Genomic DNA, 12,523 nt, shown 5'->3' with positions numbered 1-12,523 from the left:
ACTATACAGGTTTTTCAATCATTCCAAGGACTTATTTTTACTGAGAAAGAATATTTACATTATTTCTTCATAAATATTAAAACACCGGAGAAAGTTTTCCATTCATTTTAAGGCGCTTTGATCTCTACCTCCGAAAGGGATAAAAACACGATGCAGACGAGGATGGAACGAATTTGTGAGGGTACAGAAAATTAAATGGCCCATATTATCTGAAGCTCAATGCACTGTCGAAGAAACACTAACTTATCCCTTTCCCTCCGTCCCCCCTCCCAGGTGAGGAACACGCCGCACTCCCTGCAGCTGCTGGGGCTCCTCATCAACCTCAGCCAAGTGGACCCCAAAGACCAGGACAGGTAGGAGGTGTGTGTGTGTGTGGGTGTGTGTGTGGGTGTGTGTGTGTGTGTGTGTGGGTGTGGGTGTGGGTGTGGGTGTGGTGGTGTGTGTGTCTGTGTGTGTTTGGGTGGGTGTGTGTGGGTGTTGGTGTGTGTGTGTTGGGGCACACGAGCATGCAGATGGATAGAGTTTAGTTTAATTGTCGTAAGAATATTAAAGTGATGCTGAGAAATGGACTCGGTTTGTAGGTGAAGGGAAGAACGCAGGTAGGTTAAGTGTGACTCCAAGTGAGGACAGGTGTGTTAGGAGTTGCTCAGGTGTGGCGAGCAGGTAAAATAAGTGAAGCAGCTGCCGTGACCCCGCCCTACCTCCACCTCCCCCAACACACACACACACACACACACACACACACACACACACACACACACGTGACGACCAGCTTGTCTTCTCGTTAAAACTTCATTTATATTCATGTTTCCTATGCCGTCACATGGGTGGATTTAATTTAGTTTTCTTGTAGCTCACGTTAGTTTTTTTGACTGAGAATTTAGTTTTTTTGTGAATATATTTGAATCGTACCCCCGACATTGCTGACTGAAGGTGCCAGAATAATTACCTTCGTGGATTATATGAACATCTGTGGCAGCAACGGCATTTCTGGCGGTGAGTGGGTGAAGGTGAGGGCGTTTGGGAATTAGTCAATGAGCAAACTCTGTTCCCGTCCGGGCTGCGCTCCCCGTAAGTGTCTCAAGAAGAGTGACATTATTCATTCAGCCTCGGTGCCTCGTTTCCTTCCGCCCCGTCAGCCGGTTATTGTGTACACGTCAGCGACTTGTGATGAACACGACGCCAAAGCCTTCCCGTGTGTTGTGAAAAGTTATGGCCGCCGTCTTAGTCATCCTTGGGGCGCCTTCCAACTAGGCGTCTTGCAAGTAAAATTTCCCTAGAAACTTCAACTTCAGGAGTCTAGAGGGAATACCAGACGACGGAAAAGATATTTTTTTTAAGACCAAAGATCTGTAGTTCACACCATTAATTCGGGAAGTTGGAGGAAATGCAAGCAAAAGATATTTATGTTTGAAATGATGTGGTTGTGAGCAAAGATGACTCATTCTAGAAAGATCACATCGCGGCGAGGGTAAAAGTGTGTCAATTACTATCCTAGTGCTCATTATTCATTCTGGTCTGACTCATCGCTGACGTCATCCCAAAACAAAAAAGCAGTGACTGTTCCCACCCGTTTCTAGTTATAAGTGAAATGGAGATATCTTCCTACCGGCGTTAATAGCTACGACCAAGCAACCTTGCACGGGCAACACTAAAGAGCTCCCTCCTACACGAAGGAGCTCCCCGGCCCAAGGCTCTGGCCCGGTAAGCATCAGTCACCCTATCGGCACACCGGGAGCCGTGGTCTCTTCCGTGCGCCATCCGCCCGGCCTCAAACTCTCCTGCTCCGAGTTGAGGTGCTGCGGCGGAGCATAACGAGAGGATGCTCCACCTGGGATGTCGCCTGACTGATGACCTCAAGGCCCTGCGCGGCCCGCAACTGGCGGCAGAAATTTCGGTATGAAGATGACTGGCTCCTCTGATTCAGTGCTCGGCAGTAAACACCGTACCAGGTTTTTATAAGACTTTTAATAACTTTCAATAAATTTATCATTATTATTGTTTTTTACGTTTTTAGGGCTGATAGTTCGTGTGTGTGTGTGTGTGTGTGTGTGTGTGTGTGTGTGTACGCTATTAGTTGGGTAAAAATCACTGTCTAATTAACGCACTGAAAAACAAACAAAATAGGGCAATCGTAGAGCGCAGTCTTCCGCCAAGGACAAAATAGAAACTCCGATCACACAAATCACATAGTAACCACATACAACTAAAAAGGAGTATTCCGAAGAATGGATATTGGTCAAAATTTTATTTTGAAGTTTGTTTCCATTATATTCATCATTAATCACCCGCCCCCGCGTAGAGAAAGGTGATAATGTTTTCGTCGTTGTCCGTCTGTCTGTTTCTGTGTGTCCGTCTTCAAAATCTTTCAAAAACGAATTGCCATGACCCAAATACATAGAACATCCTTAAGTGGATATCTTACCGATTAATTTCGAGGAACACTCCGATAAAAACTGACTGAATGATAACGAATGAATAAAAAAAAAAAAAACCTGGCGAACTAAACGACTTTGGTTGGCCATGGAAAAATCGAACGTGTTTGTGTAGTGGTCCGCCCAACCTTGAATACCTTTAGTGGATAACCGGAGGGTCTGAGAGATGGTTCAGCACAGGATTCCAGCCCAGACCACGAGTGCTTCCATTTTCTTGCTGTATGCAGAACTGATCCTCTCTGCAAATACCTGAACCATAGCAGTGTTCAGCCCCCGGTCCTGCTTAGGTTAGGTTAATTATGGTTAGGTTAGGTTAGGTTACTTCAAGTTCCATGCGTATTGCCGGGAAGTACACTGAGAACACTAGGAGAGGATTACATGATTGGTTTGTGAGCCGCGACCCGCGCGTCACCCACGTCTCAGCAGCGGGGAGGTGCAAATCACGCATGCAGCTCAAAAATATGCGGTCTGGCCCCTGTCCGATAAAAGCCGGTAAAATAAAAGAATAATATGGCGGATGATACGTGTTCTTTGGAATACGCTTTTATTTAGTCCCTGACCATCTCCCAGAAGGCTTGAAACCTCTTGGGTACCCACTGGAAGCCCTCATGTTCTGCTCTCAAAACACCTGGGCTGGGGGTGGGGGGAATCCACGTGGCCGCTCCAAATCATTGACAGATTCTTGTTGTACTATTCATTCGCCATCATTCAGTTAATTTTTATCAGGTTTTCCAAAATGTATAGGGGGTCTTCATTGCCCGATGCTGCACCATTCCATCAAGTTTCATGAATGAATGAATGAATTACTACATTTCACGACATGACGAGGCTACTTGACCGACGTGACATTAAACAAGTTGACACTATTGTTTTAGATTTTGCCAAAGCCTTCGACAAAGTCCCGCACAAAAGACTGACATTAAAAGTGAAATACTACGGTATTTCAGGACCTATTCTTCACTGGATCACTGCATTTCTTACTAACCGGACTCAACGTGTATTCTTGACGGATCTTTATCTGACACTGTCCCTGTTTCTTCAGGTGTCCCACAAGGCACCGTTCTAGGCCCCCTTATTTTCCTCCTGTACATTAACGCTCTTCCACTCTCAACGCCTAACTCTTCCACTAGACTATTTTCCAACGATAGTTTGCTGTTTAGAGCAGTAAAGACTACCGACGACTGCAGACTGCTACAAAAAGACTTGGACGCTCTCCAGCGGTGGGAGTGCGCCTGGCAGATCCACTTCCGACCAGACAAATGCAAACTGTTAAGATTCTCCAGAGCTCACAACCCCATCCATCACATTTACACTCTCCATAATTCAGAACTTGAATCAGTCCACACGCACAAGTATCTTGGTGTCCACCTATCCACTAACCTTAAGTTCAACACCCACATAGACCACATCAGTGCCACAGCCAACCGAACTCTGGGGTTCCGGAGGAGGAATTTACATAACTGCACACCGACATAAAACACATAGCTTATGACACACGTGTGAGACCAACACTTGAATACTGCTCCACGGTGTGGGATCCTTATACACACAGAAACATTGATAGGTTAGAACAAATCAACACCAAGGCGGCTAGGTTCATTACAAACAATTACACTCGAACGCCTGGCATCACAACACGGATCAAACAACAGATAAACATGGAACCTCTTCACTTACGCAGACAAGCACACAGACTTACACTTATGTACAAGATCACAAACACTCACATTGACATTGATCCACATACATACTTACACAACGCAAACAGTCAATGTACTCGTAACACACACATCCATAAATACCAAACATATCACACTAACACCGACGCATACAAGCACTCATACTTTCCACGCGCCATACGTGACTGGAACAGCCTCCCTCATCAGATTTTAGACTGCGGTACAATAGACTCATTCAGAAAACAAATACACACTCACTTGTCACCACAACACACCAACACTAACAATTACACTTGATTCACTTCCCTCCCCTGCACACTAAGCTCCCCCGTCCCCCCAACAGCCAACACAAATATGCGTGTTATGCACGTGTACGGGTGCCATGCACATCATGTATTCAGATCCAGATCCAGAATAGTTTTTGCGTAACCCTCGTGACGGACAGACAGACAAACAAACAAACAGCACCGAAGACATAATCTACTTGCCGAAAACATAACCTACTTGCCGTTGATGGAGGAAGTAAATACAATGTTTCGATGATTAGATTGACAATCCATCTTTAATTAACAACAATATATAACCTTTCTAAGGAGATAAAACGGATGCCACACCGGCTCGTGGATGACTCAGAGGGTTTATTACAACTTTTACTGCCAGCCATCTTTTCTTCTTGCTGTTATCATCATTACTGTTATTATGACGTAGTACTGAGACTGACATTATGACGTAGTACTGAGACTGACATTATGACGTAGTACTGAGACTGACATTATGACGTAGTACTGAGATTGACATTATGACGTAGTACTGAGATTGACATTATGACGTAGTACTGAGATTGACATTATGACGTAGTACTGAGATTGACATTATGACGTAGTACTGAGATTTGACAGGGACTTACGAACATGTAAATATTTAGCTCCGTTGTGAAGATCGATACTGAGATGATGAGGTGATCAGGTTCTTGTGATCGTAGTGGCTCTGAGATGCTGCTTATGGATTAGTTTTATTTATCTATTCGTTTATCTAATTAATTAATATTTATTTTACATTATTATTTTAAGGTGTCAAGCTCACCGGCTTAACTGATACGGTTGTCTTAATCACTTTTTTAAAATTATTATTATTAATATTTCAGTTATATTCTTTTTTTTTTTATTAATTGATAAATTTTTTTTTTTTTTACGTGTCAGCCTATAGCGCCGTTAGACTTTCTTGAGGGGCCTGGATGGTAGTCGGCCCGCCGCCCGTCATGGCGCAGGCATGAGACCCTTGAGACGCTACATAATCATTTACCAACTCAGGGCTGCAACTGTTAAGTTGCGATGCTGAGTTGTTAAGATATTGTTGATTATTTTCCTAGTACCGGAAGCTCTTTAGAAAGGTCACTCTTGTATGTAACCATCTGAGAGGCGTCAAAGCCGTGTTACTGACCACCTTTTATCTCTCTCTGTATAACAGCGACGCTGTGTGGTCACTGTTGGACCGCATCGGGCTACGCGCAGCCGAGGGTTGTGTCACACACTCCTGGGCACGAACGGTCGCTGGCCGGGAGGAGTCCCGCAGCGTGGCCACCCAAACTCTTGCTCGCAGGCACACGCGACCCCCTTCGCCCGTCAACCTACGCCAGCTCGACCTGGAGGTGCCGGAGGGGTTCGATGAAAGGCCTTTCCCGTCTTCTAGTCTTCCCTCCAGCCCCTCCACACGTGACCCACCTTCCGATAGTCTGTCCACCGCTCCTACCTTATCCGAACCCAGCCTGCCCCCTGGAGAGAGTGAGAGTAGTGTAAAGCATATCGGTCCTCTCACCTCCGTTCCTCCCCCTCCCCCGCCCCCCCCACCCACACTCCCGGTGTTTGATGGGAAAGTTCTTCAGCCTCATCCTCGTTCTCCTACTACAACTCCACCTACTCCACCACAGGTATCTGGTGGTCCATCATCTCCCCCTCCTCCTCCTCCTCCACCACCATCACTGTCAGGGAGCCTTCCTCCACCACCACCACCACCACCACCACCATCTGGAGGCCTTCCCCCTCCTCCACCCCCACCACCACCCCTACCCGGGTGCCCTGCTCCTCCTCCACCACCGCCGCCGCTGCCTGGAGGCCCTCCTCCTCCACCACCTCCACCCCCCCTACCTGGGTGCTCTGCCCCTCCACCACCACCACCCCTACCCGGGTGCCCTGTCCCTCCACCACCACCACCACTGCCTGGTAGTGGGCCCCCTCCCCCTCCACCCCCTCCCGGGTGTGGCGGCCCCTTCCCCCCAGCCATGCCCGCCCCCGTCACCGTGAGCCAGCGGCTGCCGCGGCCCAGCACCAAGATGAAGCACCTCAACTGGAGCAAAGTTAACCGCCACACCATCAGGAACTCTGTGTGGCAGGAGGTGCAGGAGGAGCTGAGCCTCTCGCCCATTGCCAACATCAACTACCAGGAGGTGGAGCAGCTGTTCTGCCAGGTGAAGCGTGCACCTGCCACGCCGCGTCCCACCAAGCAACAATCGACCACCGAAGTGTCTCTCCTTGACGCCAAGAAGTCTCTCAACGTGAATATTTTCATGAAGCAGTTCAAGGCCTCGCACGCCGAGGTGGTGGACGACATCCGGCAGTGCCGCAGCACGAAGATTGGAGCCGAGCGGCTGAGGGGCTTTATAAGGATACTCCCCGAGGAAGGCGAGGTGTGTTTGTGTTTGTCTTTGTGTGTGCGTGCTTGCGTGCGTGCGTGCGTGTGTGTCCAAACAACCCTGCCAACACGTAACTACTTCCTCCCCCTCAGGTGAACATGATCAAGGAGTACCAAGGGGATCCGGCGAAGCTTGGCGACGCTGAGAAGTTTTACGTGGAGCTTCTCAAGGTGGAGGGCTACCAGGTCCGGCTCGAGGGCATGATACAGGTAAAGGAAAAAACATTAATTAGCCACTCACGTAAGCAGATGGTCGGTCCATATGGTGTCATTATAATTTTGATCTAAGCATGTATTGAGTACTTTTTGTGCTTTTTTATTTGTCATCGCTGATCTTTCCTCTCCCGCCTTTCCCTTTTTGTCTTTTTGTATATCCACTTTTCTCTCAATACCTTTATCACTTCTTATATCTCTGGCTGTGCTATTCCTCCGTGCCCCACGATTCCTCTCATCCTCAACCATTATTCTATCTCACTTGCGACCCTATTTTCTCTCTGTTTCTGGAGACACGATACAATAGGTCTCTTGCCTTCCCCCCTCGCGGCCTTCGTTCCTCAACACCAGGGGCTCTCAACCTTCTGCTACCAAATACCTCCTGTGTTATCAGACCATCAACCAGTGACCCATTCATCTGACACTGAATATAACATGGCAATACACTAAGATTGTTTTAATATACAGTTCAATATTACTACGATGGATATTATCGAGTGATCAAAATTGTAATGACTATTTAACAGTTAAGGATCAACATCATGGTCAGTGTACAAATATTTTACACAGGAGTGAAACTATAGTTACTTTATGAAGAGGATACAGATTTGTCAGTCATCTAAGTGCCCCTGGAAACTCTTGGGGATTCTAGGGGCCCAGACTGAGAACCTCTGCTCTACTTACCCTCCAAAGTCCGCCCTCCTTTCTCCCTTATTCCCTAGCCTTTCCCTAGTCACATTTACATCCTTTATTCCTCTTCCCTGTTGCATCCCTCACCCTAATAACCTTCCTTCCCCCCAGATGGAGGAGCTGAACCCTGCGGCGGACAGACTCAAGCCTCAGCTCGCCTCGCTCCTCGCCACCGCCGACAAGGTCCTCGCCAGTGAGAGCCTCAAGGACTTCTTTGCTTACATCCTCACGCTCGGCAATTTTATTAACATGGTGAGAGCCTTCTTCTTGTTTGTTTCTTGCACCTATCATTGCACGGTCTCTCTCTCTCTCTCTCTCTCTCTCTCTCTCTCTCTCTCTCTCTCTCTCTCTCTCTCTCTCTCTCTCTCTCTCTCTCTCTCTCTCTCTCTCTCTCTCTCTCTCTCTCTCTCTCTCTCTCTCTCTCTCTCTCTCTCTCTCTCTCTCTCTCTCTCTCTCTCTCTCTCTCTCTCTCTCTCTCTCTCTCTCTCTCTCTCTCTCTCTCTCTCTCTCTCTCTCTCTCTCTCTCTCTCTCTCTCTCTCTCTCTCTCTCTCTCTCTCTCTCTCTCTCTCTCTCTCTCTCTCTCTCTCTCTCTCTCTCTCTCTCTCTCTCTCTCTCTCTCGTTATTTTATGTCTATCTTTGGTATAATTTTTTTTCTTCCATTTTATAAACATTAAAGCGCACTGAACGATTCACTTACAAATGAAATTAATAATAAACGATAATAATAATGAGAGGATTATGAAGACTATGCAGAGGTCCGCGCTACCGAACAGTGGTGCCAAACAACTAACCGTGAGAGTAACAAACAAACGTAACATCGCATAATATAACATAACGCAGGGGAGCTACGCAGGGGACGCCTTCGGTTTCCGCCTGCCCACGATCTCCAAGCTGTGGGAGACGCGCGCCAACACCCCGGGCATGACGCTGCTGCACTTCATCGTGGAGCAAGTGGACGAGAAGGAGATGGAGATCCTCGGCTTCCTGGACCGCCTCGGAGACTTGACACAGCCGGCCAGGTTAGTGTCAAGCATTCCTAGTTCTTTTCTTATCTTCACGGAATTTTCTTCGTCATCTTGGTGCTCCAGATATTCAGTAGGTCTGGAATCTGTCAGCAATAGTATTTAAAAAGTACCCTTGTTGTTGCTGTGATGACGTAATGTATTCATCATCCATTTCTTTCATGTGCCTTGATTTCGTTTATCTCCATGGTGTCTTCTTTCTGTATTCATGGCGTTCATAATGTACAGCTACTCTTCTTGCATCTGTCAACAATGGAAATCATAACATATTCTCGTAGATGTTGCAGTAACGTAATCCCGGTGTTCTCACGCACTCGTCTGTTTCCTCTCCCCGAACAGGTTGAGTGTGGAAGGCCTGAGCGGTGAAGTGGGAACGCTGACCACTGACCTGACGGGGCTGACCAAGAAGCTGGAAGTAGCTCCCAAGGACATCCAGAAGCACTTCTCAGGTGTGTGTGTGTGTGTGTGTGTGTGTGTGTGTGTGTGTGTGTGTGTGTTTGTGTGTGTGTGTTTGTGTTTGTGTTTGTGTGTGTATGTGTATGTGTATGTGTATGTGTATGTGTATGTGTATGTGTATGTGTATGTGTGTGTGTGTGTGTGTGTGTGTGTGTGTGTGTGTGTGTTCTCTCGAGTCTCTTGCAACACCTAACTCAAAACCCTGCTTGAAATCGGATGATGATGATGATGATGATGTGATGATGATGAGTTGGAGGAGGAGGAGAAGGAAAAGGAGGAGGAGGAAAAGGAGGAGGAGGAGGAAAAGGAGGAGGAGGAGGAAAAGGAGGAGGAGGAGGAAAAGGAGGAGGAGGAAAAGGAGGAGGAGGAAAAGGAGGAGGAGGAAAAGGAGGAGGAGAAGGAAGAGAAGGACGAGGAGGAAGGGGAGGGGTAGAAGTAAAAGAATTCCACAATAAAATCAGGTTAACAATGCAACTCCTAACCAACACTCTTACCCCCTCCTCATCCCTGCCCCGCTACCAACAGGGTTCACGAAGAAGGCGGCGGAGGTTGTGCAGGATCTCCAGGCGAGTCTTCAAGAGCTGGAGCGTTCAAGGGTCAAGCTGGCCCAGTACTTCTGTGAGGACGAGGACAAGTTCCGCCTCGAGGACTGCGTGACCATCTTCCACACGCTGTCTTGTAAGGTGCAGAGTGCGCGGAAGGTGAGGCTCGGGGCTGATGTTCATGTTTTACTTTATTTTCCACTCAAGACTTTGACATTTTCTTCCTTTACTTTTACTTTACTTACTTTTATTTACTTTTGCTTTACCTTATCTACTTGTACTTTACTTTCACTTCATATTATCGTGCGTTATTTTGCCCTTTTTTTTCTTTTCTTTCAACTTTCTGTATTTTTTTTCAGTTTTACTTGAGAGGAGGAAAGAAGCATAAGTCGTTGAATGTAATTTAATTTTCTTCCTTCACTTTTACTTGATATTATTGTTTTTTGACGTTTTCCTCTCCTATCAACTTCCTGAATTTCTATTTTTAATTTTTTTTTTCGTGTTACTTAATTAGGAGGAGGAAAGAAATATAAGCTGTTGAGTGTAGTTAACTCTCTTCTTTTCCTTTTTATCTGTTTTTTCGTCATTCAAGAACCAGAAAAGTGAAAAAAGTAGACATGTACACTCACTTTTTACTCCTTTTTTCCACTTTTCCCCTAAGAACAGCAAAAGTCAGGGCAGACAGAAAAGCAAGCAGCGATATAAAATTAGCGCATTCCCCGGAGCAGGATGGAATAGCTACATTAACATCACACATAGAAAGGCGCAGCACGTTGAAAAAGACCTTTGTCTGGCATTAGAATATACTAGTAATAGCTAAAGAGGGTGAGGATGACGATGATGACTACATACTCCAATTAGGATCAATGTGGATGTGCAATTATTTTGACTAGCTTAGTATTTGCCAGCTACTTCACTGCAGTTATTCACCCTGTTTTGTCAATATTATTTTCCTCTTCTTTTCTCGCATTTCTTCTTCCTACTCCTGTTGATTTTCTCCCTCCCTTTCTCCCACCCGTTCGCTTCTCTAACCAAATTTCGGTCAGTTTTCTTTCTTCCTTATCTAGAAATTTTCCGTCGTTCCCTGGTTTATGTATTTTGTGTCTACTATAAACTCCTTATCTTTCGGCTGAGCAGAACAACATGACAATCACTCTTGAAACCCAACTCTAAGCGTACAAGCATAGCCTTCAAGTTTACACATTATTACACGAAACGTTCAGCACCATTGAGGTCTTGTTTTGTTTACTGATTCTGTGTCGGGTTAGGAAACACCGTATACATATTGCATGACATGGTAGATGCAGTCTGTATATACATAGCTTTTATATTCTATTATTTATTTTCAATGCTGCCATCTTTTAATAAAACTTCTAGTGGATAAGAGAAAAATGCAAGTTATAATGTTCACTTCCTCCTGCTTTCATTTACTTTTTTTTCATACTCAAGCCTCATTACTTTTCATTTATATTCTTGTTCAGATTTTCAAAAATTATTTATCATCCCTTCATGAGTTTCCTTTCTCTCGCCCATAGATCTATCTCACCTGCCATTCAATTCTTTCATGCCATATCACCCAGTCCCTAAACCGAATTCATTGTAATTGTATTTACTTAATTGCCTGCAGGAAAACGAAGCACGGAAGAAAAGGGAAGAACGAAAGAAGCGACTGGAGGAGCAACGGCGTCTGCAGGAGGCAGAGAGAGCGGCGACTGGCGGCAAGAAGCGAGTAAAGGGACCGCGGCTCCCGAACCCACAAGAAGACAATGGCGGATGCGTCGTCGACCGTCTCTTGGCGGACATACGAAAGGGAGATTTCAAATTAAGAAAAAAGTCGCCGGCTCCCACGGTAGCCAGCTAGTCTGTCTAACCTATGCTTCCGACGGGTGCTTTTTCGCATCGAGGGGCTTCGACTTTACGAAAGGATCACCTGATGCACCGATCCCAACCTAGTTTGCCCGACGAGATGAGAGCTTTTCCGTAGGTTGAAGCTTCCAGTCATGAAAACCCCTGCTTCCTCAACACTAGATACGAACAGTCTGCCATATCGGGCTGTTACGTACGCCCTAACTCCTCTTTTCGCTGAGTGCAAAGGAAGGAAGGGAAACAGCTTGCTCTTTTAATCCCCAGTCTATTAAGGAACAGCTTTTACACATCGCCGTGCTTTCCTCAGTGGATCAAGGGCACCAAGGGCATATGCAGAATTGAATGCCTGTCACCTATAACAGTTTTAGTCCATCACGGAAACATAAACCCCAGATACATTAAAAGGACGTGTGTGTTCTTATGAAATGTGATACTTCTCTAATAAACTTGAAAATGAGTGAAATTGTGATGGAATTGAAGTCTGATTCATGTTACCATTGTATTTATCGTTGATCTTATTACTGTGAGTCTCCATAGAAGCATAAAGACAAAGAACAATAAATGCCTTACGCGCAATACTTTTTTTCGAAAACTTTCTCTCGTGTGTGATACAGAAAAAGACTTTACACAATGTTTTCTGATCTGTAATGGTTGACCGAGAAAAATATGACGTAAAAAGTGAAAACTAATAAAAACAATGAATAAAAACGGAAGTCTGGTATACCTAACAATCATAACAGGTAATAGGAGAAACATCCCCACCACAATTTCTAACATTTAACTCCATAACGCAATTAGATCCCCATTACCAACCCTTCCCCTCTCCACCAGTCCCATTACCAATCCTTCCCCTCTCCACCAGTCCCATTACCAACCCTTCCCCTCTCCACCAGTCCCATTACCAATCCTTCCCCTCTCCACCAGTCTCAT

At 45.9% G+C, this 12,523-nt stretch overlaps 1 protein-coding gene across 1 annotated transcript in view; it reads left to right on the top strand.

Annotated features, from left to right (window-relative positions):
- The window catches only part of LOC127004949 (inverted formin-2-like), a 13,140-nt gene extending 834 nt beyond the window's left edge, over positions 1 to 12,306 (top strand). Inside the window, exons 2-9 of the mRNA XM_050873255.1 lie at positions 274 to 353; positions 5,582 to 6,797; positions 6,896 to 7,012; positions 7,817 to 7,957; positions 8,548 to 8,726; positions 9,069 to 9,178; positions 9,711 to 9,886; positions 11,355 to 12,306. Of these exons, the coding sequence (XP_050729212.1) occupies positions 274 to 353; positions 5,582 to 6,797; positions 6,896 to 7,012; positions 7,817 to 7,957; positions 8,548 to 8,726; positions 9,069 to 9,178; positions 9,711 to 9,886; positions 11,355 to 11,588 (2,253 nt within the window). The 3' untranslated portion in view covers positions 11,589 to 12,306. The remainder of the gene's footprint in view (positions 1 to 273; positions 354 to 5,581; positions 6,798 to 6,895; positions 7,013 to 7,816; positions 7,958 to 8,547; positions 8,727 to 9,068; positions 9,179 to 9,710; positions 9,887 to 11,354) is intronic.
- Positions 12,307 to 12,523: the final 217 nt, after the last annotated feature.

The sequence above is a fragment of the Eriocheir sinensis genome, chromosome 3 (assembly GCF_024679095.1).
Source record: "Eriocheir sinensis breed Jianghai 21 chromosome 3, ASM2467909v1, whole genome shotgun sequence".
Taxonomy (NCBI): domain Eukaryota; kingdom Metazoa; phylum Arthropoda; class Malacostraca; order Decapoda; family Varunidae; genus Eriocheir; species Eriocheir sinensis.
Note: the sequence above shows the minus strand (reverse complement) of the source record. Positions and strands in the feature narration are given on the sequence as shown.